Here is a 26,726-nt window from a genome sequence, read left to right as displayed (position 1 = left end):
TGATGTTTAAAGGGAAAAGGAAAAGTTTCCAAGGCTTCCATAAATTCCAGCGAGAGGAAGTTTCAAACTTGGGTGTTCACAGTCCGTGGCCCCCACATGGAAACAGCTTGGTTTCATGTATTTGGTTTTACTGTTCAAACTTGAGGGTCTTTTAACTTTTTATTTTTACAGGGCTCAGAAGAAAAGGGAGAGGGAGCCATTTGCTCACCAAGTGCCAAAGAAAACCCTAGAGCCTCCCTCCAGAGGGCCTCTGCCTGAGGCGGCGGCGAGCAGGGGTGTGGGGCGGGGACCCCCTGGCTCCTGGCACACCCCCAGCCCAGCTCCTCCTGCCCGCTGGAGGCCAGGCCTGCAGGACCAGCTGCTAATTAACTCCGACAAGATCAATTCGGGCCAGAGCGTGAGTGGAGAGCGGGCAGGACAGTCATTTGGCTGTGGCTGGGCTTGGGCCGCCCGCAGGCAGCAGGAGGAACAAAATGGAGACTTTCCAAAAACAAGAGGAGGCCCCGCCAAGAGCTGAGGAATCCTAAATTTAGTCCCTGGGGGGAGACGGCTGTGTCTGCTCAGCCAGGGCACCAGTGAGGCCCAACATCTCTTGGAAATGTCAACCAAACCAAACAGGCCCTCCCAGGCCACCTCAGCCCCAAGTCCTGACTCCAAGGAGCTTACCCCTCAGTCGGGAGGGGTGACTCACTCACACACACACACACACACACACACACACACACACACACACACGGGTTCCCAATCCTCAGTCCCACTCTCCAAGGGCTGGCTACCCAGGAAGTGGTCAAGGCAGGTGGAGTGTGCCCATTTGACAGGCAGGAACACTGAGTCCTAGGAGAGGCAGTGGTGAAGCAGGATGAGCATAGCAGTCCTGAGTCTGGATCCTACATCGAGCTCTGCTGCTGATGGAAGAAGGGACCCTGTCACTTCTGACCTGGAAGAAGGGACCCTGTCACTCAGAACCTCAGTTTTACCATCTATAAAATGGGAATAAGAATACCTACTTCAAACAAAATTCTAGAAATGTAATGTATCAACATGCATGTATTATACATACACACATATACGTGTGTGTGTTAAAAAGAGACTCCTGGGCTGTCCCCCAGACATAGAGTCAACAGCTGTCACTCATGCGGCCAGGCACCCCTCCCCTATCTGTGGCAACAGCACCCTGATACTCCTTGGGCCGCCGCTCTCTCAGACCCTGTGGCTGATAATGGGCCTGCCCTGTTTCCACAAGCGTTCTCATACCTGCTGGATCAGACTTGCCAGGGTTGAACCCAGAAGCTATCTACTCGTTTAATTTCCCCAGGTTATTCTGATGCACACAAGGCGTCTCAGACACAGCCGCCAGAAAACTCCAGAGGGTTCTGAGGCTACGCTCAGAGAGGGTGTTAACCCCCCAGGAAGCCGCACGTCGGCAAAGGGGCTCAGATTCCAAAGGGCTGTGAGGACAGGACCCTCTCCCAGACCTGAGCCAAGATGAGCTCCACAAGGAGGGAACCCGCGGGGCAGAGAGCAGGCAGCATGCTGATCTGACCCCACACAGTGCTGGCTCTTCCCCCACCCGCACTGCCCTTCGCGCTGCAGGGCAGGTCAAGGGGAGGATGGGAGGCCCAGAGGCTCCAAACCAAACCTGCCCTTGTCCCCTTGACTGTCACCCTCGGGCCCTAGGCAGGGATCACAGGATGTCCACCCAGCCACAGGGCAAGTTTAGCATAAGGGGGTCTCCATAGCAACCCTCCAGCTGGAGTAATTAATGAGTCACCTGGTGACCAGCAGGGTGCAGAGGGACAATGGAGGGACAGGGACAGGGTGAGGCTGAAGGGTAGGGGTGGGGGTTTTCCAGTAAGGAAAGAAATAACAAAGACCTTTCCATGGGGTAAAGAAATTTCCAGAAAGACTTTCCCTTCTTCTGCTTCCTTCTCCCTCACAAGAAGCAATTTTTAAAGGGAATACGTATTAGTCATAATCAAAGCAGGTTGACCGAGCACCTGGCCTACACCAGGCCACAGAGGTTCACGTGCAAGGTCTTACTGAACTCATACACCAACCCCAGGGGGAGGTTCAACTGGTAGTCCCATTTTACAGAAGAGGAGACTGAGGCCTCAGAAGGATCAGGAAAGCTGCCTAAGGTCACGTAACTAGTAGGAAGCAGGCCCAGGATTCCAATTACTCTGATCCCAGAGCCCATTCTCCTACCCTCTTCCGAACAGCCTGTCAGCACACCTCTAACCTCCACATGCTCTGGGCTGGGCAGAGACTGGCTTTGGACCTGGTTCTGCCTGGCTCAGAGGTTCACGCAAGCCCAACGCCACACTGACTCCGAGCTGGTTAAGAGCCATGGTGGTGGTGATGAGCACCCATTTTTACCGATCCCCTAGTTGGTGCTCAGAGGATTTCTCTTTCTCCCGGGGCCCCCCAGTAGACCCCGTGAGCCCCAGCTTGGCTAGAGCACAAAGGAAGGAGGTGGGGCACAGGACCCCGCCACACCCAGCCTTCCAGCCAGCCCCAAGCACCATACGGGGTCAAAGAAAAACCACTGGTTAATTCCAAAAAATATCCAAGATGGAAGCAACTTAGAAGCGACTGAGTTCAGCTACCTCCACCCACTATTTACAGAGAGGGTAGTGGAAGCCCAGAGGGGAACGAATGTGTCCAAAGCACACAGCAAAGCAATTCCATTCTGCAAGTTTTTTGTTTTTTGTTTTTTTTAAGTAGACTCCATGCCCAGCGCGGAGCCCACCGCGGGGCTTGAATTCACAACCCTGAGATCAAGACCTGAGCTGAGATCAAGAGTCAGATGCTAACTGACTGAGCCACTCATGTGCCCCCCATTCTACACTGTGGTAGGCCTGGAGCTCGGGGGTTGATAACAGCACCTGCCCTGGATACCACAGAGCTGAGGTCCTGTGGGAGGCGAGCAGTAACACAATCACCACATGAATAAATTGTTAATGCCCAAAGGTGATAAGCACCCCCAAGAAGTGGAAGGAGCTGGGTATTAGGAGAAGGAACAGCAGCGAGGAAGGAAACTCATTGTGAGTGGGGCCTCAGGGAAGGCTGTTCTGAGGCAGTGAAGTGGAAGTTGAGTCCTGAAGGGTGAGTAAGGAAGAACCAGGCAAAGAATATCAGGAAGAACATCTCAAACAGAGGGGACAGCATGTGCAAAGGTCCTGAGGTCGGAGCGTGATGGGTGTGTTCAAAAAGGACCAGAGTGGCTGGGACCGAGGAAGTGAGGGGAAGGCAGTGGGAGACAAGAGGTGGGAAAGGGGCCAATCATACTCAGTTTTGTAGACTATAGGAAGGATCTGACGTTCTTCTAAAGGCTGCAGAAAGGCACAGTAGGGATTTAAAGAGGGGCATGATTCTGTAAAATCCCAGTGTGTCCTGTAAGGTCAGCCTGGCTGAACTACAGAAGGTAACATCAGAGGCTTTGGAATCCTGCAGGAAGGATATGCTGGTGGCCTAGACCAGACAGGGACAGTGACGAGCAGCAGACAAATCTGAGAGGCGTTTAGTCAGAGAATGCACAAAAGTTGTCCATCTGCCGGCTGTTCAGTCAAAGGTTGAGAGAAGAGTCGGGAATGACCTCCCGCTTCCAAACAGAGCAACGGGTGAATGGAGGGCCGGTCATGGGTTTCCCAGGAAGACGGAGAGAGCCGTTTGGGACGGGTTACATTTGGGTGTGTGAGTGGCATCGAGAGCAGGTGTCAAGCAGTGGGCACCCACTGAAACCCCCAGGACCCCCACTTGCCCCCGCAAAGCCACCAAGTGCGGAGGCTCCGGGTACGGGGTGCGGGTCCCAGCAGGCTGAACAGCCAGCAGGTGTTCCTCACCCCGGCCGTGCTGCCGAGCGCCCCGGCTCACCACCTCCTCACACGAAAGCCAAGGCCCCCGCATCCGAGCCTCTCAACGGTGATCTCAGAAGAGGGAATTTGGTTTCATCATTAAAAGGCAGCAGTCCCCAGGCCAGGGTCCATGTCACTAACAATTTCCAAGGCCTTGAAAGGGACCTTTAATCCAATTGTCTGTGTCGGGCAGTCAATGGGGCAGCCCCTGCTTCCCTCTCCACCTTCCTGCCGCCTCTCCCTTTGAAGGCAGCCCCAGGGAGGAGATGCCCAGCACAGCCCCGGCCCGGCCCTGACAGCTGGACGCCTCCCTGGCCAGGAGGGGCTGCCCTGAGCCTCTGCCATGAGCCCAGCAAAGGCCACCGATGAACGGGCCCTCGGTGTGGAACCCCACCCCCCAGTGCCCGGTGCGGTGCTGGTATGATTGGGGATGGGGGAGCCCAGCGCTCAAATACCCTCCAGCCACATTCCACACTCAGTACAAAGTCCTGTGCTGACATCAAGGTCTCCCCAGCAACACGTTTCCAGATGGAAAATCAGGCGAACACACATTTGGTCACTCTGTAAGTTCTGGAAGTGGAAGCCCCCCCCCATCCACATTGTGCCTCCAGAGGCCTCGCTTACCACATACAAGTAAAAATTAACAATAATAACTGCCCTATTTATTGGGTACTGAGCAAAGCATTTCACCTTTAACCTATACGACAGCTCTGCGGGATAAGTACCATTTCTCCTCCCATTTTACAGATGAGGAAACAGAGGCACAGAGAGGTTAAGGAACTCGCCCAAGGTCACACAGCTAATAAGAGGCAGAGCCAACATGTGACTCAGGTCTGGCTGTCCCTCGAGCACCATCTCTCGGGCTTTGTTTTCTCCCCCCTGCCCCACACAGAGCCTACTTTTAGACTTTTTCCCCCATCACTTGAAATTTTAACACTGCAAATATACCGTGTAACTATTTATGCAGATCGATATCTAAAGTGAGTAAGAACTTTTTGCCCCCACCCCCTCAGCACAGCCCCAAGAACCAACTTTTGCCTACTCGGGGACAATATCATCATTGAGAATGGTCTAGAATCTAGACCAAAGTTGCTCAATAGGAATCAAACGCAAGCCGTATACGTAGTTTGAAATTTGCTAGTAGCCACATTAAAGAAAAAGAGACAGATGAAACACATTTTAATAATGTCATTTAGCCAATGCGTCTATTGCCCTTTCAAAGTATTACCGTTATACGTAATCAACGTAAAAATTATTCATGAGAAACTCTACACCCTTTGTATCATACTAAGCCTTTGAAGCCTGTGCAGAGTCACCGTCCAGCCCAGCCGTGTTTCAAATGCTCCACGGCCGTGTGAAGCTCGTGGCTCCCGTGGTGGGCTGCGTTCTCACCACCCTGCGGCAGCAATATTGTTTCTCTTCCCCAGAACCCTGAAAATCAAGCTCCGAGAGATTTTCTCCATCCAAGGAACCCTTGGGAGAGTCACTACCCCTCCTAACAGTGGGTTCCACTTCCCAGGTTCTCAGGGCCTACTGCAGATGGGACACATGCTAAGACGCTTTCAAGGGGCTTCAAAGAGGAGTAAGAACTGGCTTCTACTCGGGTAGTTTATAATCTAAAGTGGGGAGCAGAGGGGAGTGACAAATGTGCCAGACCCTTCTGCACACCTGGCCTTGAGGTTTCCCACCCATTTCCTGTTCATCCTTATGCTAGAAGAGGGGGAGGGGGTCCTATTATTTCCAGCCCATTTTATGGATGAAGAAACTAAGGCTGGAGAGCATATGAATCTTGCCCAGGGCTCATCTATGTGACTTGGCCGACCCCGGGCAGGACACAGGAGATGTTGGTAAAGTGACAGGAAGGCTTTTAGGAAAAAAGGGGGCAGACTCGGAGAAGGGCTTTGGGGGGGGTGCTGGTGAATGCATGATGGAGGTTCCATGGGAAGGAAGAAGGACACGAGGGTACCAAAGATAAAGAAGGACCGGGTGTATCTGCAGGGAGTTAAGGAGGAACGGGAGGATTCCTGGCGGAAGGCACAGCCCCGCAGACCTTTAAGAGGCAGGTTTTCTGGGCACTGAGATGCCTCAGCGCATAGCCCGTGTGCGGGGCCCTGTGTGAGAAGGGTCCGAGTCCGATCATGAGCCGTGGAAAAGGACCCAGTGCCCAACCCACGGGCCATAATGCCAGTGGAATCCAGCTTCCCAAAATATTTACCAGAAGGCTCTGGGCACCAGACTCCATCCTGTAAACTTGGATACCGTTCCAAAGCTGAACCGATAGATCTCCTGGAGAACAAGATAAACTCTCCCTCACATTCTAAATAACGACAGGGAGGTGAGGAAGAGAACGACATCAATCAACCCTCTCCAACCGCCCAACTTAAAAGGGATGACGGTCAGCAGCAAGAGAGGGGCAAGGATGCTGTCTCCTTATCGGGCGCATGGCTGCTCCAGACACAAGAAAGATTTTGGCAGGCATTCTTCTTCCACATCGAGGGGGGAAGGGGAGAACAAAGTCTCGATCCCCAAAGGTCAGACCCATCCTCCTGGAGTACGATAGAGCCAATATCGTTTCCCCTGATTTCCAGGCGAGAACAGTCCCTTCCGTGAACTGAAATACTTGACCAGCTCGAAGAATGAGGCCCATAAATGCCCGATGGCCTGGGGTGGCCCAGATCTCGAATCCTTCCCCCACTGCATTATCCGGCCAGAAGTCTCCGTTCAGGACTCAGGAAGTACACCCGCTGCACTGGAGAGCACCAGCAAAGGAAACAGCACGGTGAGCTGCTTCTGGAATGCGGACTGAAGGGAGGCCGGTCTTCCTGCCTCCACTCATCACTGCAGACACGATGCATCGAGTAAATGAGTCAATGCTGGGCATGGGTAATCCCACCTTATCCTCACAAAGCCCAGGTTACACACGGGACAGTGACTACTCCAATCACTGTGGACCCAGAGTCACACACCTGGTCGATGGCACGGACTGCTCTGACCTGGGCCTGCTGTCTCTCCAGCTGGGGCCCTCACACACCGGCATGCCACCCCACTGTCCCCCACTCTCTGCCATGCACCCCCAGGCCCAAACTCCAGCTCTGACCCCCGCCTTTTCCTGCTCTGGGACCTTAGGCTTCCTTCTGCCTGCGTAACAAGCCCAAAATCCCCAGGTTGGGTTAACAGAAGGTGGGGGCATGCCCAGGAGGCCCCCAGACCCTTGCACCACCTCTGTCACCCACTCCCAATTCCAGAAATGCAGCCCAGCCTCTCAAACGGCCCATCCGAGAAGCGGGCTTCCTAGCATAATATTTTCCTCCCACAGAACGTGAGAATAAAGGGCTCTTTGCTTGTCTCCTGAAATAACTGGCTCTCGCCATAAAGCAATCTTCTGCCCAGTAAAAATATTTCTGTAAAACTTGGTAACTCTATCTGTGGTTCCTTTTCTGAAAGTCAAAAATCTTGGAGAGTGAAACATGGCAGGGGCAGACTCTATGACAACCTCATGAAGTCATGTCTACCCAGACATTCCCTCCTTAATACTGTGATTAATTTGCTGTTAACCACAGGGACTTTGTGTCTTAATGCTCTCAAAGCAGAGCACCAGTTCGCCTTTCTACAGAACAATACCCACCAGCCCAGACCTGGTGTCCAGCCAGGCAAGCAGAGGGGCCACTGGCCGGGCCTTTGCTGAGATCGGGGAGCTCCTTCCTAGCCCCGTAACACACAGGTGAGCCGTCACCTGTGGCCTGTCCTTGGCCAGGCAGGAGACACGGCTGTTGAAATAAGTGAGGGGTATCCTAAGATCAGAAAGTAAAGGTACCCACAATCACCCCAAACTAACCCCAAGACACCTGGATGAGTCACGGAAGCCTGCTGGGCCTTAGTTTTCCCACATGGAAATAGAGATGAATCACCCCAGCAAGTCCTCAGCAAACAAAGATGTTCTCTCTGAACTTCTTCGTCCACCAGACAGCAACCGAGACCCTTGCAGGTGCTGTGCTGGGCACCTGAGAGATGGAGTGGGTTTCGCAGGAATCTTCCAGAACCTACCAGCAGCTCTGGAGGCCTTACTGAGCTACCGAGCATGTTTACTGAGTGCTTACTGCATGCTAAGCCTTAAGTTGCTCCATGCATTATTTCCTTTAATCCTTGAAACAACTCCAAGAGGTGGGTACTTCTTTTTTCTCATTTTACAAGTGAGGAAATTAAGACCCAATGTCAATACAGTCAACAGAGTTCCCTATAAACCCAGATCCAAAGCTCTGTGGCCCCTAGAATTAGGAGAAGACCCACATGAGAATAATAATAATAAGGAAGTTAAAAACAAAATAAGCCGGGGCGCCTGGGTGGCACAGCGGTTAAGCGTCTGCCTTCGGCTCAGGGCGTGATCCCGGTGTTATGGGATCGAGCCCCACATCAGGCTCCTCTGCTATGAGCCTGCTTCTTTCTCTCCCACTCCCCCTGCTTGTGTTCCCTCTCTCGCTGGCTGTCTCTCTCTCTGTGTCAAATAAATAAATAAAATCTTTAAAAAAAAATAAGCCATACAGAATAAGGCAAAGGATCTTAACTGGGAGGCTACGGGCACCCTGAAATTGGAGTTAAAGGTGTGAGAGCATTTATTGAAGAGAATGACGCCGTCAGATTTAGCAGACTCCCAAAAGGGTCTTGCTATCTACTCCTTGAAGGTTAAGCTCGTCATCACTAGAAGCTAGGAGCTTGAAAGGAAGGCCGTGACCCACGTGGGCTGCATGGAGGAGGTGACAAATTACCAGGGCTCTTCTAAGATCCAATGGCAAGGAGTGGTTCTCCCCAGAGAGTCAGCTGACTGTCGGCCTCTCTGTCCCCTCCCACGCCTGCCAGCTGCTGACAGGAGCTGCAGTGAGCGAGTTGTACTCCAAGGGCCAGGCAGGACGCAGATGCTGGCCCCCTCCATCCAATGCGCATTCTGCAGCTGTCTCCTCACAGGTGCTTTTTCTCTGGGGAACTGCCCACCCTGTCCCCCTCCACCCTTGAGGTTTGGGACTGAGCCCAGCCCCACTCCAGGGTGACCATGTTGACCCAGGACCATCAGAGGCCGAGCGATTGGTTCTGTGATAGGCACGCGACCCAAGTCAAAACAATGGCAGCCCAGCTTGGGCTCTGGCTAAACCACTCTCTTCCAGCCGGGAATGGCAGCCCAGACCCCTGGGTGCCAAGCTGCCACCACATGGGGAGAGCCTCTGCCTGAAAATGAAGCCAACCCCAAAGAAAACAGAGCTAAAGGCACAGACCACTGGCCTGGGACAGAGAGGGAGCTCTGGGATCCAGCGTCCCTGAATTTGATTCACCCTCGGAACTTTCCAGTGACACAGGCCAATCATGCACCTTTGTATGAAACAGTGGGGATGGGTTTCAAACCCACAGGATCCTGACTAATCCACACCAAGAAAGGTCACATTTACTTAACCACAACACCCACCCTGAACCCACGGCCCTCCTGCATTCTGAAGACACCAGGCCAGGGGAGAAACTCTGGCTTTGCCAGAAAAGTAATAGAGCCGCCCCTAGAGATCACATAGGGGTGAACGGTGTGTCAGAGCAGGGGTGTGGGGGCAGAAGTAGCTACAGAAATGCACACCAGTGATCTAGGTAGACTACAGGCCCAAGCCCCTAAGTCAGCCAGCTGCCCAACCACAGGGAATCGGTGCAATAAATTATGGTCAGTCCTCGGGATGGAAGGCTTGAGGCCACGAAGAGCAGTAAGATTCAATGTACTGATATGGACTGATTTCCAAAATGCACTGTTAACAAAGTAAGGTGTAGAACCAGATTCTGACACTCAGCTGAAGGCAACACAAAATCTCTGTCACTTTTTCATGATTCCGCACCCCGATACCATTTTTTGATTAACCTACAAATACCAATGCTCCCCAGTCCTAGTGGCCAAGGGGGCTTCTGCTGTCTGGGTGGGGGTAAGGGTCGGGAAGGCGGGAAGCACGTCGAGGAACCGGAAACAGCAGGTACCTAGGGAGAGGGGCGCTGGGAGGTCAGCGTCGGAGGTGGCACGGAGGCCTCCTTTTCATTATATAACCTTGAGTACTATTTAGAATGTCTTTATTTTTGTTTTCCACCATGTGCATTAACTTGATTTACGAAAAGGAGAAAGGCAAGGACCCTTTCGAAAAGGCAGGGGAGACGTGAGCAGAGGCTTTCTTCGAGGGCTCAGAGAGGCATGGCTCTGTGAAAGGAGGCGGGGAGGTGGAGGGACAGGACCTGACTTCCTGCCCCCCTGGAGTCACGTGCCACGGACCAAGCTGCTAGCCCCTCTGAGCCTCGGTTACTCGGCGATGGTTCCTTGAGCACCTGCCACGTGCCGAGCTGTGCAAAAGGCCCCGGGGATCCAGCGGTGAGCCCCGCAGAACCGGCCCATGGACACTGCCGTCCGGCAGAGTTTCCCCATTGTATGAGTGCTGACCCTGGCCAGCTTTCTGTAAGTATTAAAGGCCTGACCAATGGCTGGGAGGAGGGCTTTGCAGACTACAAAGCTCTGGCTCTTCCTCCTGGAGAAAAGCCAGCCCTGCTCAGCATTGCGCCAGGAGTGGGCTGTGCCTCCCAGCTCCGCGCACCACAGCCAAGGGGACGGGTCCTCACCCAAGAACCCCAGAAGCATGACCGCAAGCAAGCCTTCCGAGATTAAGGAGGCCAGGAAGGCCTGATTTGTGACACCAGGAGAAGGTGTTCCAAGCCACCCACTTGGAAGGACCCCACGATCCTCCCCCTCACGGATGTGGCCGTGGCCAGTGGGGCTGCCGGCCTCCAAGCTGGAGGGAAACCATGCGTCCAAGGAGCAGGGTCTGGAAAGACCCCAAGAAGGGTTTCACCAGGGCTTTCCGGGGGCAGAGCCCTCTTTCCACCAGCACCTGCTGCAGACAACTCCTTTGGACCCCTCAGGATGGGGGTTAGCCCGATGGGCCGCAGCACTGGATCTTGCCTATTGGTCCAGAGTGAGCGGCTAGCCGCATGTGGCTATTTAAATGAATTTAAATACAATATATTGAAAATTCAGGTCCTCAGTCACAGAAGCCACATCCCAAGTGCTCAACAGCCACAGGTGGCTAACGATGCCCCTATTGGACCGTGCGGACACAAAGCATGGTCATCATCACAGAAAGTTCTACCGGACAGTGCTCATCTCGAGGTCCTTTTAACCTCTCCTTCCTTCCAGTTACAAAACGAGGGTCCTGGCAGGTCTTGAAAGAAAGGCCAGATATCCACAACGGCAGTAAAGATCGAAACCCACTTGTAGGTTTAAGAAGCCATAGCCACAGGGAAATGCACGAAAAGACAGAACCATTGACTGAGCTGGTCATGAGTCAGGGACTGTGCCTGGCTCCTCCCCGACTGCCTTTCCTACAAGGTCCAGGCAGGACAGGCATCACCCAATACAGAGAGGTTCCGATTAGAGAACATCCAGGTGGAGGGGGGCCCCAAGGGCTCCGCGTCTGAGACAGCACACGGGAGGCTCTCATGCAGGTGGTCCTTGCTGTACCCCCACGACCTTCCCAACCCCACACCCCCCCTCCGGCCACTGTCTTCTCCCTCCACCCCCTCCAGCAAAGCCTCTCCATAGATCTCCTGCACACGCGATCCACTTCTCATCCCTCATTCTCTTCTAAAACCTACGGGCTTTTTGAAAAATACAAAAGTATCCATGCTCGTTGGACAGAAAAAAAAAAAAAAAAGTCAAACAATGTAGAAACATCTAATGTGAAAAGTGAAACTCCTTCTCTCCTCACCACCTCCCACCACTCCAATCCTCAGGGAAGCAGCCTTTGACAGTGTATCCTTCCAGATCTTTCTCTGTGCACCTGCAAATATATAGACACAGGCCTGAATAGACTTTTGTATCCTGCAAAAAAATGGGACCACGTTATACTTCTGTTTTGCTCTCGCTTTGCTCATTCAATAGCATTTCAGGGCCTCCTTCCCGTCAGCCCGCTGCCCACCCTCACTCGCCCTGGTTTCACAAGTCGCGGAGAGATCCGTGACACGGCCACCCCTTGTTTGTTAGCTGTCTCCTAGTGATGGATATTTGAGTTGTTACACATTTCTCATTCTTCCAAATAATGTAGCCATGGATGTTCTTTCAAGTATGTGCTCTGCTCCCATGCAAGGCTCCCCCGGTCCCCTCATGACCCAGGCCTGTCCCGCCTCTGCTGTCATCCCACCAAGATAACTCCTGCCACACCCAGCCATACACACCAGGATCCCAGATCCCACAGACACCTTGCAGTCCTTTTTCCGACTCAGGCTCTGGGCAGGTTCTCTCCAAGAGACCATCCTGTCTGCTAGACTACCTTAATGGTCCCCAATAAATGTCACCTCCCAGTATGTATGCCCCCGTGTAGTCCCTTCCCCTGAACCCGGCCTCGACTTGTGACCTGCTCTAACAGGGAATGTGGCATTGCCAATTCCAGGCCTGGCAGTTTCCACTTCGGCACTCCCGGGAAGGCAGCCACCAAGTGGGGAGTCAGCTTACCCCGAGACCACCATACTAGGAGGAAGCCCAACCTAACCATGTGGTGAGGCTGCATGGGAGAGGACCAAGGCCCCAGACATAGGGCCCAAGTGGAACTGTTGTCCCCTGACTGTTGGAGCCACCCCAGCTATGCCACGCGGAGCCACAGACAAGTTGCCCCTGCCAAGCCCAACCCAAATTGCATAATGTTCAGCAAATGGTAAAAGGATTAAGTCACTAAATTTTGGAGTAATGTGTTACACAGCAAAAGAGAACCCAAACACCCGCCTTTTCTTCAGTGTATTTGGAAATGCAGAGGCGAAGGCCACGAGAGGTCAAGGTAGCTACCTAATAGCCAAGCTGGGGCCACCCCCAGCTCAGGACTCCCAGCGCAATACTCTGTCCAGTCCCCAAAGATGCAGCCGTGTGTTCTTCCAGGAGCAGCTGCTGCTTAGAGGTTGATTCTCAAGTGAGAGGACTTGGGGACCCACAAAGGACTCCTCATTCTCTTCATGCCCGAAGCAAAGGGAGTAGGTGGGCAAGAAAGCACCCCCAGCCGTCCTGGGAGAATCTTTGTGACCAAAGAGTCAACAAACCAAAAGGCCCTGATGTTAAGAAAGAAAACTCTGGCACAGAGAGGTTAGGGAACTTGCCCAAGGTCACGCAGCTAGTGAGAGACAGAGCTGGGGCTTGAAACCAAGCATTCGGGCTCAGAGCCTGCACCAGTGACCACACATCAGTGTTTTCCAACACCTCGACCGCAGTAAGAATTACATTTTAGAACGCGCCTCTATATAAATGGATTTGGGTATAGATGTGTAGGTAGATATCCATAGATCTAGACTGATCTATTACCTATAGACATGAATATCCATGCCCATAAACTAAGCAAAAAGTCAGGCAAAGTAATATTTCCTCTTATTTTAGGCAATGTTCTCTCCCATTTTCATTCTATTTCTTTTTTTTTTTTTAATGCTGGTCACTAAACTGATTTCATGAGCCACGAATGGGATTATAACACATGATTGAAGGGGGGAAAAAAATCTCATCTATAATGATGAAAGACAGCTCTAAAATCAGATTAACCTGAATTTGAATCTTGATGGAGCAAGATTCCACTTCCAAGTCAAGCGACTCTGGGCAAGCAGGTAGACTCCTTTAGCGCCTCAGTTTCTCCAGCTGCACTAAAAATCTAACGGTGCTGCGAGCGCTGAGTGGTATGGGCCACGCGTGGCTCAGGGCCTGGTGTGCCACAGGTGGCTCGGCGTGCGGCGTGGAACAGGGTGGACACTTAGTAGCCACATTGAGGCTGCAGCCATAGCACACTGAAAAACGAGGCACAAACGAAATTGACTGCGGCACCACGCTCCTTTGAACTTCCAGGGCAGGGGAACAAGGGCGTCTCCCCAGTGCCCATTGAAAAGACAACTTGTAGCATTTTCTTCATCATCTTTTTGCTTCTGAAGTCTCTCTAGATCACCCGGGGAAAGATGAGAAAAGGGTCGAGGTCCAAAACTGCCCTGCGACAGAGGGGGAAGCCAGGTGGGGCGTGGCCATGGCACCCCGAAGCGCACCCCCAAACCTGCTCAGTGGAGCCACCACAAGCCCATGCCTCTGTGTGAGGGGCCCTGCCAGCTTGCGTGGCCTTCTGGAATTAGAAAAACATCCCTGGGCCTGAGCCCATGTGGGAGGCTCTGGTCTTCCCCAGCCCTCACCTGTGGCCGGAGGGTAGCCAGGCCAGCCCTGCTAACAGGGCCCCTTTTATGCTCTGCCCTGGCCTGTCCGGGGCCCCAGGTCAGTCCTCAAGGCCAGGGGGCTCGGGTAGCTCACGGCAGGCCAGCCAATCAGCTCCACGCATTCTCCCCCTACCTCCCATCCAGCCAGAAAGGAGAGCAGCCAGAGTGGGCAGACTTCAATTAAAAAATCCAATCACCTGCAGTGGGCAGACCAGGACTCGTGATGGGTTGTGACATATAACATCCCCCCCCGCCCAACCCCCACCTACCCCCCTCTGCTGGAAAATGCATTTCTGTCCTCTCCTCTCAGAGACTGGAATCTGGTGCTGGGTCAGATGCTCAGGAGGGGGTTGAAGATTTTCTGCACTGATCACGGCCTTTGCACTTCCCTCTGTCTGAGATGACCCTTTCCTCACCCGGGTATTTATTCCTTGGGTCCCAGCAACTTAAATGTCACCCCCAGTCCACAGTCGAACCCCCCCTACTCTCCACCACAGCCTCATGCCGTTTAGCACACATCTGGGCGATCATTAGCAAGCTGTAAGACCAGAGACGTCTGCTTTACTCTCCCTGATTGGCCGAGGGGAACTCATTTCATTCTTAGAACGACCCCATGAGCAAGAACCAGGATTCTACCCATTCCACAGATGTGGAAGCTGAGGATGAGAGATGAGCCCCACCCCCACCCCGCAGCTGGGGAGACGTGAAGCTGGGAGTCGGGAGTCGGGAGTCGGACGCAGGAAGTCTGATTCTGCAAGCCATGCCTCCGACACCTGCTCCCGGCGCGCACCGGGCCTCAGCACAATGCGGCCCAAACCCGAAGACGGGTGTAACGGAAGTTAAGAGAGCCAATGCGAGACGCTAGATGCAAGCTTGAAGTATGGAGGAGAGCTGCCCACAAAGTGGCCCAACCCACATCTCTCCGTGCCTGCCCCACCTGCCCCTCCCATAGTGTCGTGCCAGACCGTAACATGCTGTCCCCGGCTTCCCAGCCCCCCGCCTGCGCTGGGGCTGTGCCCTCTGCCCCGAGGCAGCCTGAGTCTGGCTCTCTCTAGCTGGGCCTGACCCTTCCATCTGCTAAGCCCGTCTCTCATCCACGCAACAGGGGGGAACAACACACAGAAAAACCACGTGCAAAGCATGAGGCAGCGTTCCTACTCACATGTATGTACTATTACCACTAACACACTTGTCCCCCACCAAAATCTCATCTCACAAGCCAGGGCACGATGGGCCAAATCAAGCTGCCTGGGTCCACCCAAAGAAACTATTTTCTAAAAATGTTATTTGGTTGATGATAATTGTTTTTTAATTAGAAATGATTTCACATAAAAATCCAGATGGCTGTATTCTCTTAATGATCAGATGGGGCAACATCAGGGCCACATTCCCACATGGCAACCATTGGCTGGGGCTCCGCGGTACTGTCCCCTTGAGACAGGACGTGTGCCCCCAGGGGCCCCCAGTCTCCACTCCTCCTGCATGTCTCCCAGCCGGCTGTGTTCGTTCATATGACTTCTCTGGCCCTTTATACTCTGACCATCCTTCAAAGCCTCTTCACACACCACCTCCTCCAGGAAGTCCTCCCCAAATCTCCATAACCTGTGTCTATTACGGCTTTATAGCCTTAATAGTTCACTTGTACTGAGCATGCACTTCTGTGCCAGGCAGTTATAACCATTTCACAGTTTGAGTACCCCCAGCCACCTTGTGAAGCAGGTCCCATTACTATCCCCACTTTATAGATGAGGGAACCGAGGCCCAGAGTTGATTCTTCTATTGCTCTCCCCACCTGCAACCATTCCCCGCCCTCCTCTATGCTGCTCTGTGCCCTGGGAAGCTGATCCCCTTAGACCAATTTCCTGAAGCCTCCTGGTCTCTGGCTTCCGGCTTTGACCAATGGGAGGTCCTGGCAGGAAACCCGAGGATGTAAGGAGAGAGGTTGGGGGATTTCTCCCCACCCCCGACTCCTTCTGCACCATGTCTCTGACTATGGTTCATCTTCCATATCTAGAGCTCCTGCCCGGCCTTTTCACTTCCTTAGCTGCAGTTCCTACGGGGATCCAAATCTAAAATATCCAATGTCTTCTCCCCTGCCCTTTCTGCCCTGGGACAGTAACACTTTCCTGCCTTTGCCAGGAGCCAAGCATGCCCTGGGTGCCTCGACACCCCGTGAAGGTTCTATTAACCCTTCCCACCCCTTCAGAAGTTAGTTTCTGTTAGTTTAAAGTGTCTGGAGTACACCAGTTTCCTACCAGGCCCCTCGCTGACACAAAGGTTAGACACTAGGCCCAAGGTCCCACAGTCAGAAAACGGTGCCGGCAGGATTTGAACCCAGGATATCGGGCCCCAGAGTCCTTGCTCTTTAACCATCACACTATACTGCCTTTTGTCCTATTCTCCTTCTCCTGGTCCTTCCCCTGCTGGTGGCCTCCTCAAGGGCCCCCCTGATGACCCCCAAGAGCCAAGTGCCAAGCCTGGATTGATGCACACATTCCAGAATTTCTCACTGAGCCCAGAAGATACAGTCGCTTGATTCCTCTTTATCCTCCAAAGTATTTTTACAACTGAGAGCCTGTCCCCACATTCCTTCTTCCCAAGCATGACAGCTCCCCCACTTCTACCCTCACTCTGTGGCCACTCACACAGGGTCTGCCACTCCTCTTCCCTCTAGACAAAGATCAAGGTCCTTTACATGGCTGAGAAGGCCCCCAGGCCCAGACTGTGACCCCCTCCTCGGCGAAACGAACTTCAATCAGCATCTCAACCAAACTGTCCCCTTCACTACAGGGCTTTCTCCCACACTGCTGGCCCATCCGGCAGACACTCATACTGCTCTTACACGCCCCCTCCCCTTGCCTTGCTCCCCACCACCCTTCCCCGATTCACCTTTGGGCTGAAATCACAGCTCCTCCAAGACCACCTCTGACCCAAGGCCAGTTGGCACTCCCTGCTCCAGACTCTCGGAGCCCCCAGAGTGTCCTCCAACATTCCCCTAACATTGTCCTCATTGTTCAGTATCCATCTTCACAAACTCTGAGCCAATCGGACATAAATATTGATTAAAAATCCAAAGCGAAAGATCAGCAAATCAAATACAGCAACATTCTAAAACAGCAGTGTCTCATGGCGAAGAAGGATTCCCTTTAGGAATACAAAGAAAGTGGAACAGTAGGACGTCTCGTGCTGTAAATCATGCATATAGTTATAGTAGCAAAGGGTGACAATACCCCAACAGCATTTGACAACATTCAATAATTATTCCTGGTTTCAACCACATTAGCAAGCCAGGGGGTGGAAGAAAGCTTCTTAACGAGAGAAACAACAAACAGTTATTAACTAGTATGGGAGATTCTAACCAATGCAATAAGATAAGAAAAACGAATGAGAGGCAAAGATGAACGTTCAGTTCCGCTAAACTCTAAGTTCAGTGAGGCGGGAACTATGCCGTATGCTTCATCGTCTCCACACCATCTTACGCACATGCAAATATCTGTGGAATGCACAGCCACCCAGATTAGGTCTGACCCCCATTCAATGTTCTCCAAGCACCCCAGTACTCCTCCTTTGAGGTATGTATCACAACTTAAATTGTGTCACTTGTTGTTAAAGATACTTCTCTTTTCCTACCAGAGTATAAACTCCATGAACACAAGTGCCATGCATTACTGGCAGAGTGAATGTATACCTGGCCTAAAACAGGTGTTCAGTATCTATTGTACAGATAAGGAGGACGATCTGTGGGCTTGAATAAGATGCATTGATCGTTGCTAAGTTATAATAAATGATTTTATCCTACTTCTCAGCTGGAAAACCCGAGGCCCAGAGAAGGGAGGCAATGTCACACCCCTGTGAAGCCCCCCTCCAGGACCCTTGGGTCCCCTGAAAGGCATCAGCCACACACAAGGCCACGCACACAGGGCACCACCCACGTGGCTCAACATGCACGGAAAGTGAAGCCCAGACCTATTCCTCTAAACAAACGCATGCCCAGGGCACACCCAGGTGGGCAGAGCCGCCTTTCTGGGGCTAGGGACGACCGGACGAGGGACGTGAGCTTTCCTCGCAAAGCCCTGTGATGGCTGCCCACGTGGGTAAACGGCCCCCTCTGCTTCCCCGGGAAGTTATCAAAGAATTACTTATGTCTCTGGAAACGCTGGTTTGGAAAATGTTCTCCACCCCACCTGGGCTTGGCAGGAGGGGCAGCGTCCTCAGGCCTGCCCTTCGGGGAGTGATCAGACTTTTCCTGCAGCCCCTGAAGGCTCTCGGCCATTCTTCATGCAGAGAGTCTGAAACCAGCCGTAAAGAAGCAGGCAGCCTCCCAGGATAAACGGAGCACAGTGACATCAAAGACCGCCTTCCAGATTAAACAACTGAGGCCTTCAGCTCTCTCTGGCGTTTCTTCCAGGATATTCTGGGCTCCTGCCTCAGTTCTCCCTCAGATGGAATGGTAGATATTTTGTTTGTGAGAGTCTGAATTTTTTCCTTCCTCGGGGAGAGGGGGAGCGGGAGGAGGTGAGGGGAAGGGAGGGTGGGGAGAGGGAGAGGGAGAGGAAGAGAAAGAATGTCTGTGAGAGACAAGAGCCACAAAAAGAACGTGTGTGAGTGAGAAAGAAAGGGAAGTCAGGAAGGCAGCCGGAAGCGCCTGCTTTGGAATCCAACAGGCGACCTAAAAATTCCAAAAGTTTCTAAACCAAAGCACACTGTGAACCCACAGCCTGGGAGGGAGGCAGGCTACAAGAGCCCCCAAGCCGGGATCTGTGGGGTGCCTGGCTCGCCAGTGCTGACAGATCCCTTCGTGGGCCAGGGCACTGGCCCCTTCACCAGAGGGCCCCTTTCTCAGACACACCAGGTAAGCCAAGGCAAGGGGCCCTCCTCCCTCAGGCACAAGCTCACAACGGTTCTCTGGGATTGGCTTGTCGCTGCCTCTTGCCTCCTCACCCCTGGGGTGCCTCTTTCTCCCTTGAGCAACCAATCCAAGCCCACCACAGCTGCGCTTCTGGGCCTCCGGCCGACCCTCCTCTCCCCACAGGGAAGCAGGGGCCACCGATCCGTGGTCCCCAAGTCCATGACACTCCACAGTCATCAGCTCTAACGGCCGTGCTGCTGGCTGGGGCGGCGTGCTGACTACCCATCCCGTCCCTGAACGCCACACACCAGTCCACGACAGGGAGCTCGAACGTGCCCTGAGCCACTCATGCGCAGGGCTCTTCAGAAAGCCTGAGCACCAGGAGAGCTTTGCAGGCCCAGAGGGTGCAAGCCAACAGCCAGCACCCAGGTCCCAGGGACAATGGTGAGCCTGGGGCCTCCGACAACTATTCCAGGCACAAATACCAACTTTCTCCTCCCACACCCTCTTCCTCACGGCCTCTCAGGTCTCTGCTTAAATGCCACCTTCATGCAGCTTCTCCTGAGCGCCCCTGTCCATTTATGCGCCTGTTAAAGTGCTCATTCCTTTGTCCCCTTTATGAGACTAGAAGCTACGGGAGGGCAGGGACCACATCTCGTTGATGTACCACCGTATCCTCGATGCCTGGTCCAGCGAGGGAGTTCTCATGAATAACAATTCATTATTGTTCATAAAGCAAAGGCCTAATCCCACTCTTCCATCTGCCTGAGGAAGAGTATCTGGGAGCGAATGAGGCAGGGATGGTGGCCTAATCTATCTTCATTCATTCATTCATTCATTCATTCATTCATTCATTCAGCAAACACATCTGAGTGCCCAGCATGTGCCCTGGGGTTACCACAAGGAAGACGTATTCCTTAGAAAGTGATTCTTTCATGGCTGATGTTCCATCAGCTGTTTTAAGCCCTCATAGGGGCAGTCTGGACCCTGCAGGTGGTACCAGAGCCTCCCGGTGCTAGCAGGGGTCCTCTCTCCCCCTCCGTGGCCCACCCTCTCTCCTCACGTCGGCCATCCCCCCTGGGTGAGGGGATGCATCATTCCCCCAAGTTGTAGGACCCCGGGAGACATGCCATGCTTGCTTCCTGGTTCAGCCTCTCCCTGGGTTTATTACAGTTTGTACGAAGCTCGAATGTGCAGGGGCTGTTCCTGAATTCCAGGGACTAGAACACGCATGGGCCTGACTCAGGGGAACTTCTTTCCAAAAAGAAGAAAAGTTTCCAAGGCGGGATGAGATGGTCCTCAAAGTCTCCTGGAGACCACATCACAGAGATTCATTAAAGCCTTCAGAATATGACACCCTTGCCCACCACCGGCCCTCCTGAGGGACCCAGCCCTACTGCAAACCAGAAGCCCTACCTGGCACTTTGCCCAGCTCAGGCCTCCCCGGTCTCTCCCCACCAACTCCCCCGGGGTCAAGAAAGCTGCCAGGTGGGGCAAAGGAGCTGGTCCTGGGTGCCACGGGCAGAGGAGAGCCTCCACGGAGAACCTGAAGATGCCAGCAAGTGGAGGCCCAGATGCCTCCAGCAGCCTCAAAGCAAATCATCCTTTAATTCTGAAAACACCAAATATTTAATTTATGCTTTACCTCAAATGTCAAGTCTACCTCCCGGCACATAGCTTTGAAACCACGTAAGGAGGCCTAACGCTTTCCATATGGTGAAGACATGGGGCCTTTTAATTGTGCCAACTGGTATCATTCAAGGGTGATTCCCCTGGAATCCGGCAACTGGGGCAGCAGCTGGGCCAACAGCCAGCCTCCACCCTCCTCACCCAGCCCAGCATGGCCCCGCGGGCTCCGACACGGCCTGCGCCCTCCCAATCTTCCCCAAATATCAGAAGGCACTAGGTGCCCCCCAATCAAATTACCAGCCCGCCTGGCGGCCACCTTCAATCCCAAACAGGCTTGCTGGCCCCGCAGCTCTCAACCCGATTCTTAAGGCAGATCTGCCATAAAAGAACAAAAGGGCCAAACCCGGGGGGGGGGGGGGGCGGGAATCGCCTTAAACCTTGTCCTACACATTCACGTCCGCGCACGCAGATGCACCCCCGCGGGAGCACAGGGCACCCAGGTTCTGCTTGTCCAGGCATTCTGTCGTCAGCCTCTCCGTGTCGGCTACGCAGTTCCATCCCTCTACCTAGCTTTTCGATTTCACCCATTTTATTATATTACACTTTCCAGACCCGGTATTCCCAACTGGGGTTCTCTTATAACCGCCTGTTAACAGCTTCGTGTTCAGCTCTCCTTCTTTATCTCTTTGAGATTATTAGGCTTATTTAAACATCTGAGTGTCCAGTGCACTGTTGTCTGGCATATAAATCATTCACTTCGTTGTTCTTCTCTCATAGTACTTGGACCTGTCACCGTCTCTCATTATTTGTCTCCTCCGAGCTCATGATGCCTTGAAGCCCCGCCCTGAGCCCCTGTCCATCCAAGCGCGTCTACAGCGGCAGGCAGGGCAGGGGTGGGGGGAATTCTGGATTCATACTCTGGGCTCCCATCTCCCCTCCCAACCAGTGCTTCAGCAAACCTCCCGGTACCTTTCTCCCTTTTGCACTCTACATAACCCCGCCAGGGCTGAGAATGTTATTATACCCATTTTGCAGATGAGCTTAGGTAAAATGGCTTATAGACAAGGTGACAAGCTATGGTGGCAGAGCCTGGCCTCATTGATTTTTGTACTCAGGACGGCAGGCTTAGGTTAGCGCCAGCAAGGTTACCCTCTCCCATCCTAGGACCTTCCAAGCAACTGGGACCCACCCTAAACATTTACTAAGCTACTCAGCCCTGGGCAGGAAGGAGGAGGGCAAGCAGGGGCCCCTCCTGCTCCTGCCTGCCCCACCACCCGCCTCTTCCCGAAGTACTCAGCAGCTGGTCAGCATGCCGCCTCTCTGGAAACGAGTAAGGGAGGCACCCTCCAGACAGATGCTCTAGCATGGGGCTTTGCCATACATGGCCCCTGTTCTCTAGAAAGTGCTCCAGAAAGAGAGAAAGACCGAGTCCACATCAGCCGGCTGGCACCTTGATAGGGCTATGAGGAAGAGTAAAACAGTGTCAGCAAAGTGCTTGACATACACAGGCACTTAATAAATAGGTTCATTGCAATAATAATAATGCTAATTGGATGAACCACTCAAAGGCCGGGTGGAGTGGAGACAGAGACCATCAATACGCCAGGCCTGGGTCTGTTGGGGGGACCTCTGCCAGCCCGCGGAATCCAGCAGACTTTGGAGCCCACACCCTACATCCTGGTGACCTAATGGAAGACCCTGCAGCCACCCTTTCTGAGCTGCTGGGAATCATGGAAATGAAACCAGGCAGGAGGCTGCCCACTGCTGTCTCATTCACTACTTCTCCATGTCTCCCAAACTTCGGGCATTCCATTTCCACAGTCACAATTTTGACCACTTGTACTTAATATTTTGCTCAGAATCCACTTTCAACACTCTCTTTCAATTTAGCTTCATCCGAAGTGATAATATCCGTGAAATCATGGGTTTGAGGTCCTCGCTACTATCTTTTCTGGTAACAGAAATGCTTGACTATTAAGATAACAAACATTCCTCCAGGTACCACCTGAAATCAGTGCACACACCCCCACCGTGCAGCCCCACACCCTGGGCTTCCCCTGACCTTTCCCAGGGTGGGCTCGCCATCTCTACCCCTGCAGATTTGGTGGCTGGGCTAGGGCTGGTAGGAACCCCGGTGTCTGGGTCCCAGTCACCAAAGCAGAACTCCCTAGGAAGCAGAGGGTCCCTCCCCTTAATATCTTGGATGGCAGGGCCCGCCCTCCACCACGCAACATATGTCACGCTGATGGCTCTGTGTCTCACATCTTCAAAAGTGCTTTGAACAAACATTAATGACCCCTCAGTGTTTCTCTGAGAGAGGGGGCGAGGAAGGGAGGGGGCAAGCACCACCCCATGCTGCCCTCAGCTGGGGGAAGAAACCAGGCAACAAAATTCCATGACTTCACCAAAGCCACAGACTTAAGCTGGGCCCCCTCCCCACCCTCCCTCATTTCCCCCAATGGCAACTTTTACTGGCTCACATTCCTCTTGCTGGGAATACTACTATTTAATTAAAAACGACAGACTTTTGTTTTCCTCTCCTTCCTTCCTCCTCCCTCCCATCCTCCAGGACTAGATGCCAAGGAGACCCACCAAAAACATGCGGGTAACATTTGTTATGGCTTTGAAGATAAAAGTCAATTGAAGTAAGCCCTCGCTGTATTTCAAGTTTCCCCTAAAGCATGGAGCAAACTGCCTGGCAGTTGAGGAAAGGAAAAAAAAAAAAAAGGGACTGCAAATAAATGTCATTCTGCAGGAATACTTTGTAAAAATAAACAGGCTGAAAAAACCCAAAACTTGATTAATGGAAATCCACTCCGTTGGCCTCTGTCTTGAGCTGCAAACGCATTTGTTCATGTGGCTAAATCAGATCATTTTCACTGGGCTTTAAATAAGTAGATCAAAAAATACAAATGGTGGGAGAAGAAAGGGAAGTTTGTAGTTCTATTGCTAACGGGCCCCACCTGCAGTGCCCCCCACCCACCCAGTTTTGACCTTTCCTGGGGGACAGCAGCTCCAATTCCAACCCAGCCAAGAGATGAAGAAAAATGCAGAAGAGAAAGCCCCCCAGCTAAGCGAGGCAGTGGAAGGAGGGGAAGGGGGCTTCTCCCCGATGCAGAGATCGTTCTGTACGTGCACAGGAGTGGACTTTATCCACAGGCTCACCTCCCAACACCGGCCCCTGCAACTGAGCTGTAACCAGCCCAGGTGCCACCGTCCCAATACACACACACACACACACACACACATCCGAACACTCCACAGGCCCCTCCCTAGCCCATGGACAAGACCAAAGAACTAACCAGACCTGAGACTCAGTTTGTTCCCCTCTAAGTTAAAAAAAAAAAAAAAAAATTAAATGTCACATCAAAAAGTTGATTCATCCTTTGATCCTTGGCTTGCTCGAGTTCCACGCAGACCATCTGAAAGCCCCGTGCAGAGTTCCAGAGCTCCTAGGACATCTGTGAGCACCAGTCCCAGGCCAAGAGCTGGGGCTGGACTCACTCACTCCCCTGTCACATCGACTGCTCCCCCAGGAACAACTCCAACCTCACGACCTACTGGGGGGAAGGCTCAGGGTGGGCCCTGGCTGCAGCAGCAGGAGACCCTCTCTCTCCCTGTGGGCCAAGTGAAGGGGTCTACCAGGTCTCTGTGCCCCCCAAGCTCTGCTACCCGGACCACAGCTTCTTCTACTGGGGTTCCTGGGCAGATGGTACTGATGAATGCCATAGACACTTGGAACACATTTGGAGGCCAGCATAGTCTCGCCCTCCACCCAGACACCCCTAAATGCCTTCCCTGTCTTCCCAGTACTCCCCCCCCCTCCAAATCCAGCTTTGAATGCTGGCCGCAGAAACAAGGTAGAAGTCAGAGCAGGCCCCCAAATCCCTCCAGCACACACAAGCTTCCCCAGAGACTGGACCTGCACCACCTTCTCACCTGGGACCTTTCCCTCCCCAGACAGCCCCAGCTGGAAAGCAGACTGACACCTGAGCCACCTCTAAGGTTCCCCAAGACACAGGGGTACCGGGTCATGTTGGTGGGGCAGGGGCAGCTGTGCCAAGAGGGTGCTAAAAGTTGGGGTGGGTGGGTAAGGAGACCCGTCTCTGGGGCTGAAAGGTAGGAGGGGATCGTACCCGGGTTCCTCTGCCAACGGTGCCCGCCGCCCGCAGCTGTCGGGGTCCAGAGCTGCCGCCGGGGCAGCGCTGCCTCCCGATCCACTCCTCGATGCCTTTCCGAGCCCAGGCGGCGCTCACAGCGAAGCTGTCACCTGGGGCGGGGAAGACACGAAGCCCCTGAGTCTGGCCCCTGGGCCGAAAGTTACCCGAGAGAGGAGGGAAAGAGTGGGCGCGGTAGAGGCAGCGGGGCGAGGAGGGGGTCGAGCGCCGGGGCACAATCCGAGAGAGGGACGCAGGTAATCGGGAAAAAGGGGTTCAGCGAAGCCCCAGGAGCAGAGACCCAGAGGGGAGCGCTAAGGGGGAGCAGCACCCCGGAGAAAGGGTCTGGGGATCAAAAGAGAGAACACCAGAGGCCAGGACTGCAGAGGAGAGGGGTGAGGGTCAGAGGACGGGTGCAGTGAGCACAGGATGAGGGGAAGAGGGAAACTGAGGGTCAGGAGAGGGGCGCAGTGGGCGCAAGAGCCCAGATCTCGGGAGAAGGGGCTGAGGGCCGGAAAAAGAGGGGTATAGGATTTTGGGGAAAGGGCTTAGGAGTCTGAAGAGGGGGCGCAGTAAGCGCGGAGGGCGGGGACCGCAAAAGGAGGGGTTGGGGAGTCAGAAGAGAGAGCACGGGACGGCGAAGAGGGGGTAGGTGGAACAGAAAAGGGGGCGCGAAGGCTGCTCCCGGAGCGGGTTTGTGGGACTGGTGGCCAGAGCTGGGGGTGGGGGTGGCCCTGGTAATAAGATCCCGCGGGCTAGGCCATTCTGCCGCGGTCCGCGGTCCTTCCCCGTCCATCCCCCCCGGTCCGTGCCCCGCGCGCCCCTACCTTCCGGGCTCTCCCTGCGCTTGCACACGGCGGCTGCAGGCACATCGCGCGCGGCGGCGGCGGCGGCGGGAGCCGGAAAGAAAGGAGAAGCAGAGAGTTAGCAATCGCGGGGGAGAGGGCGGCCGGGGCCAGGGGGCCGGCGCGCGGGCGGGGACACTGACCCGGCTTGGAGTGAAGTTTCCCCATGCTGGGGGCGCGGCGGGCGGGGCTTCCCTAAGCCATGCGCCCGGCCCTCGGGGCCCGCGGCTCGCCGAGCCGAGCCGAGCCTTGCTCTCCTCCCGGAGCAGCCCCGAGCCGAGCGGAGCCCGAGGCGGCGCCGGGACGCGCTCCTGCCGCAGTCGCCGCGGCCCGACTGACGCCCGGGCGCGCCGAGCCCCCAGCCCGCCGCCGCGGCCCGCGCCTCCCCGCGCGCCCATTGGCCGGGCGCGGCGCATCAAAGGCGAGGCGGGCCGCGGAGGGGGCGGGCCGGGGGTGGGCCGGGGGTGGGCCGGGGGTGGGGCCAGGCGCCGCGGGGCCGACACAGCGCCCCCCTCCAGGCTGAGGTCTTCAGCCCCGCGCCGGGGCCTTGGGGCTGGCAGGTCTGGGGACTAGGGGCCGGAGGCCCGGGTGGGGGAAGGGCCTCTGGCCAGTAGGCGTATTGGGACAGACACCCTCCCGGGTCCTGTCTTCCTTAGGACAACCGCTGCCCTCGCTAACAGTACTGTGCCTTCCCTCCGCTCTATTTTTCCTCGAAGAGGGTCGGGCACGACTTAATGGCTCCAATTTACAGGTGATGTAACTGAGGTCGGGAGAGGAGACGTGGTTGGGGCGCTGGGGTCTGCTGCGCGCCTGCTGCGCTGCCCCTTCCCGAACTTACCTCGACCAGACTTTTGCAGAAAGGGTTCGCTTATTACTCGCCCTATGCTTCCACTCAGCCCCTCTAAGTTTTGATTTGGGAGTCCAAGAGGAGCCCCCACCGCGCGTCCAGCCAGTTGTGGGCCCAGCCCACTCGTGGCGGCTACAAGTGTCGAAAGCCACGAGTTGCCAGCCAATCGCTCAGATGCCTCATGCCGGGCCCGTGGGTGCCCTCCCGGAGTCGAGGCGCGCTGCCAGCTGCGCGGCCCGGAAGGGGGTAACCGCTGGGGCTTTGATCTTCCTTGGTTTCCGCTCCCTGCTGCAGCTCGCCAGACCCAAGGGCTTGTTT

General features: G+C 54.3%; 1 protein-coding gene across 1 annotated transcript in view; it reads right to left on the bottom strand.

Moving 5' to 3' along the window:
• NKD1 (NKD inhibitor of Wnt signaling pathway 1) overlaps positions 1–25,881 on the bottom strand; it is an 81,730-nt gene extending 55,849 nt beyond the window's left edge. The window contains exons 1-3 of the mRNA XM_045806755.2: positions 25,705–25,881; positions 25,544–25,576; positions 24,696–24,829 (exon numbers count right to left, since the gene is read on the bottom strand). Coding sequence (XP_045662711.2) covers positions 24,696–24,829; positions 25,544–25,576; positions 25,705–25,729 — 192 coding nt within the window. The 5' untranslated portion in view covers positions 25,730–25,881. The remainder of the gene's footprint in view (positions 1–24,695; positions 24,830–25,543; positions 25,577–25,704) is intronic.
• Positions 25,882–26,726: the final 845 nt, after the last annotated feature.

The sequence above is a fragment of the Ursus americanus genome, chromosome 21, assembly GCF_024610735.1.
Source record: "Ursus americanus isolate L20-20 chromosome 21, mUrsAme1.1.p, whole genome shotgun sequence".
Taxonomy (NCBI): Eukaryota; Metazoa; Chordata; class Mammalia; order Carnivora; family Ursidae; genus Ursus; species Ursus americanus.
Note: the sequence above shows the minus strand (reverse complement) of the source record. Positions and strands in the feature narration are given on the sequence as shown.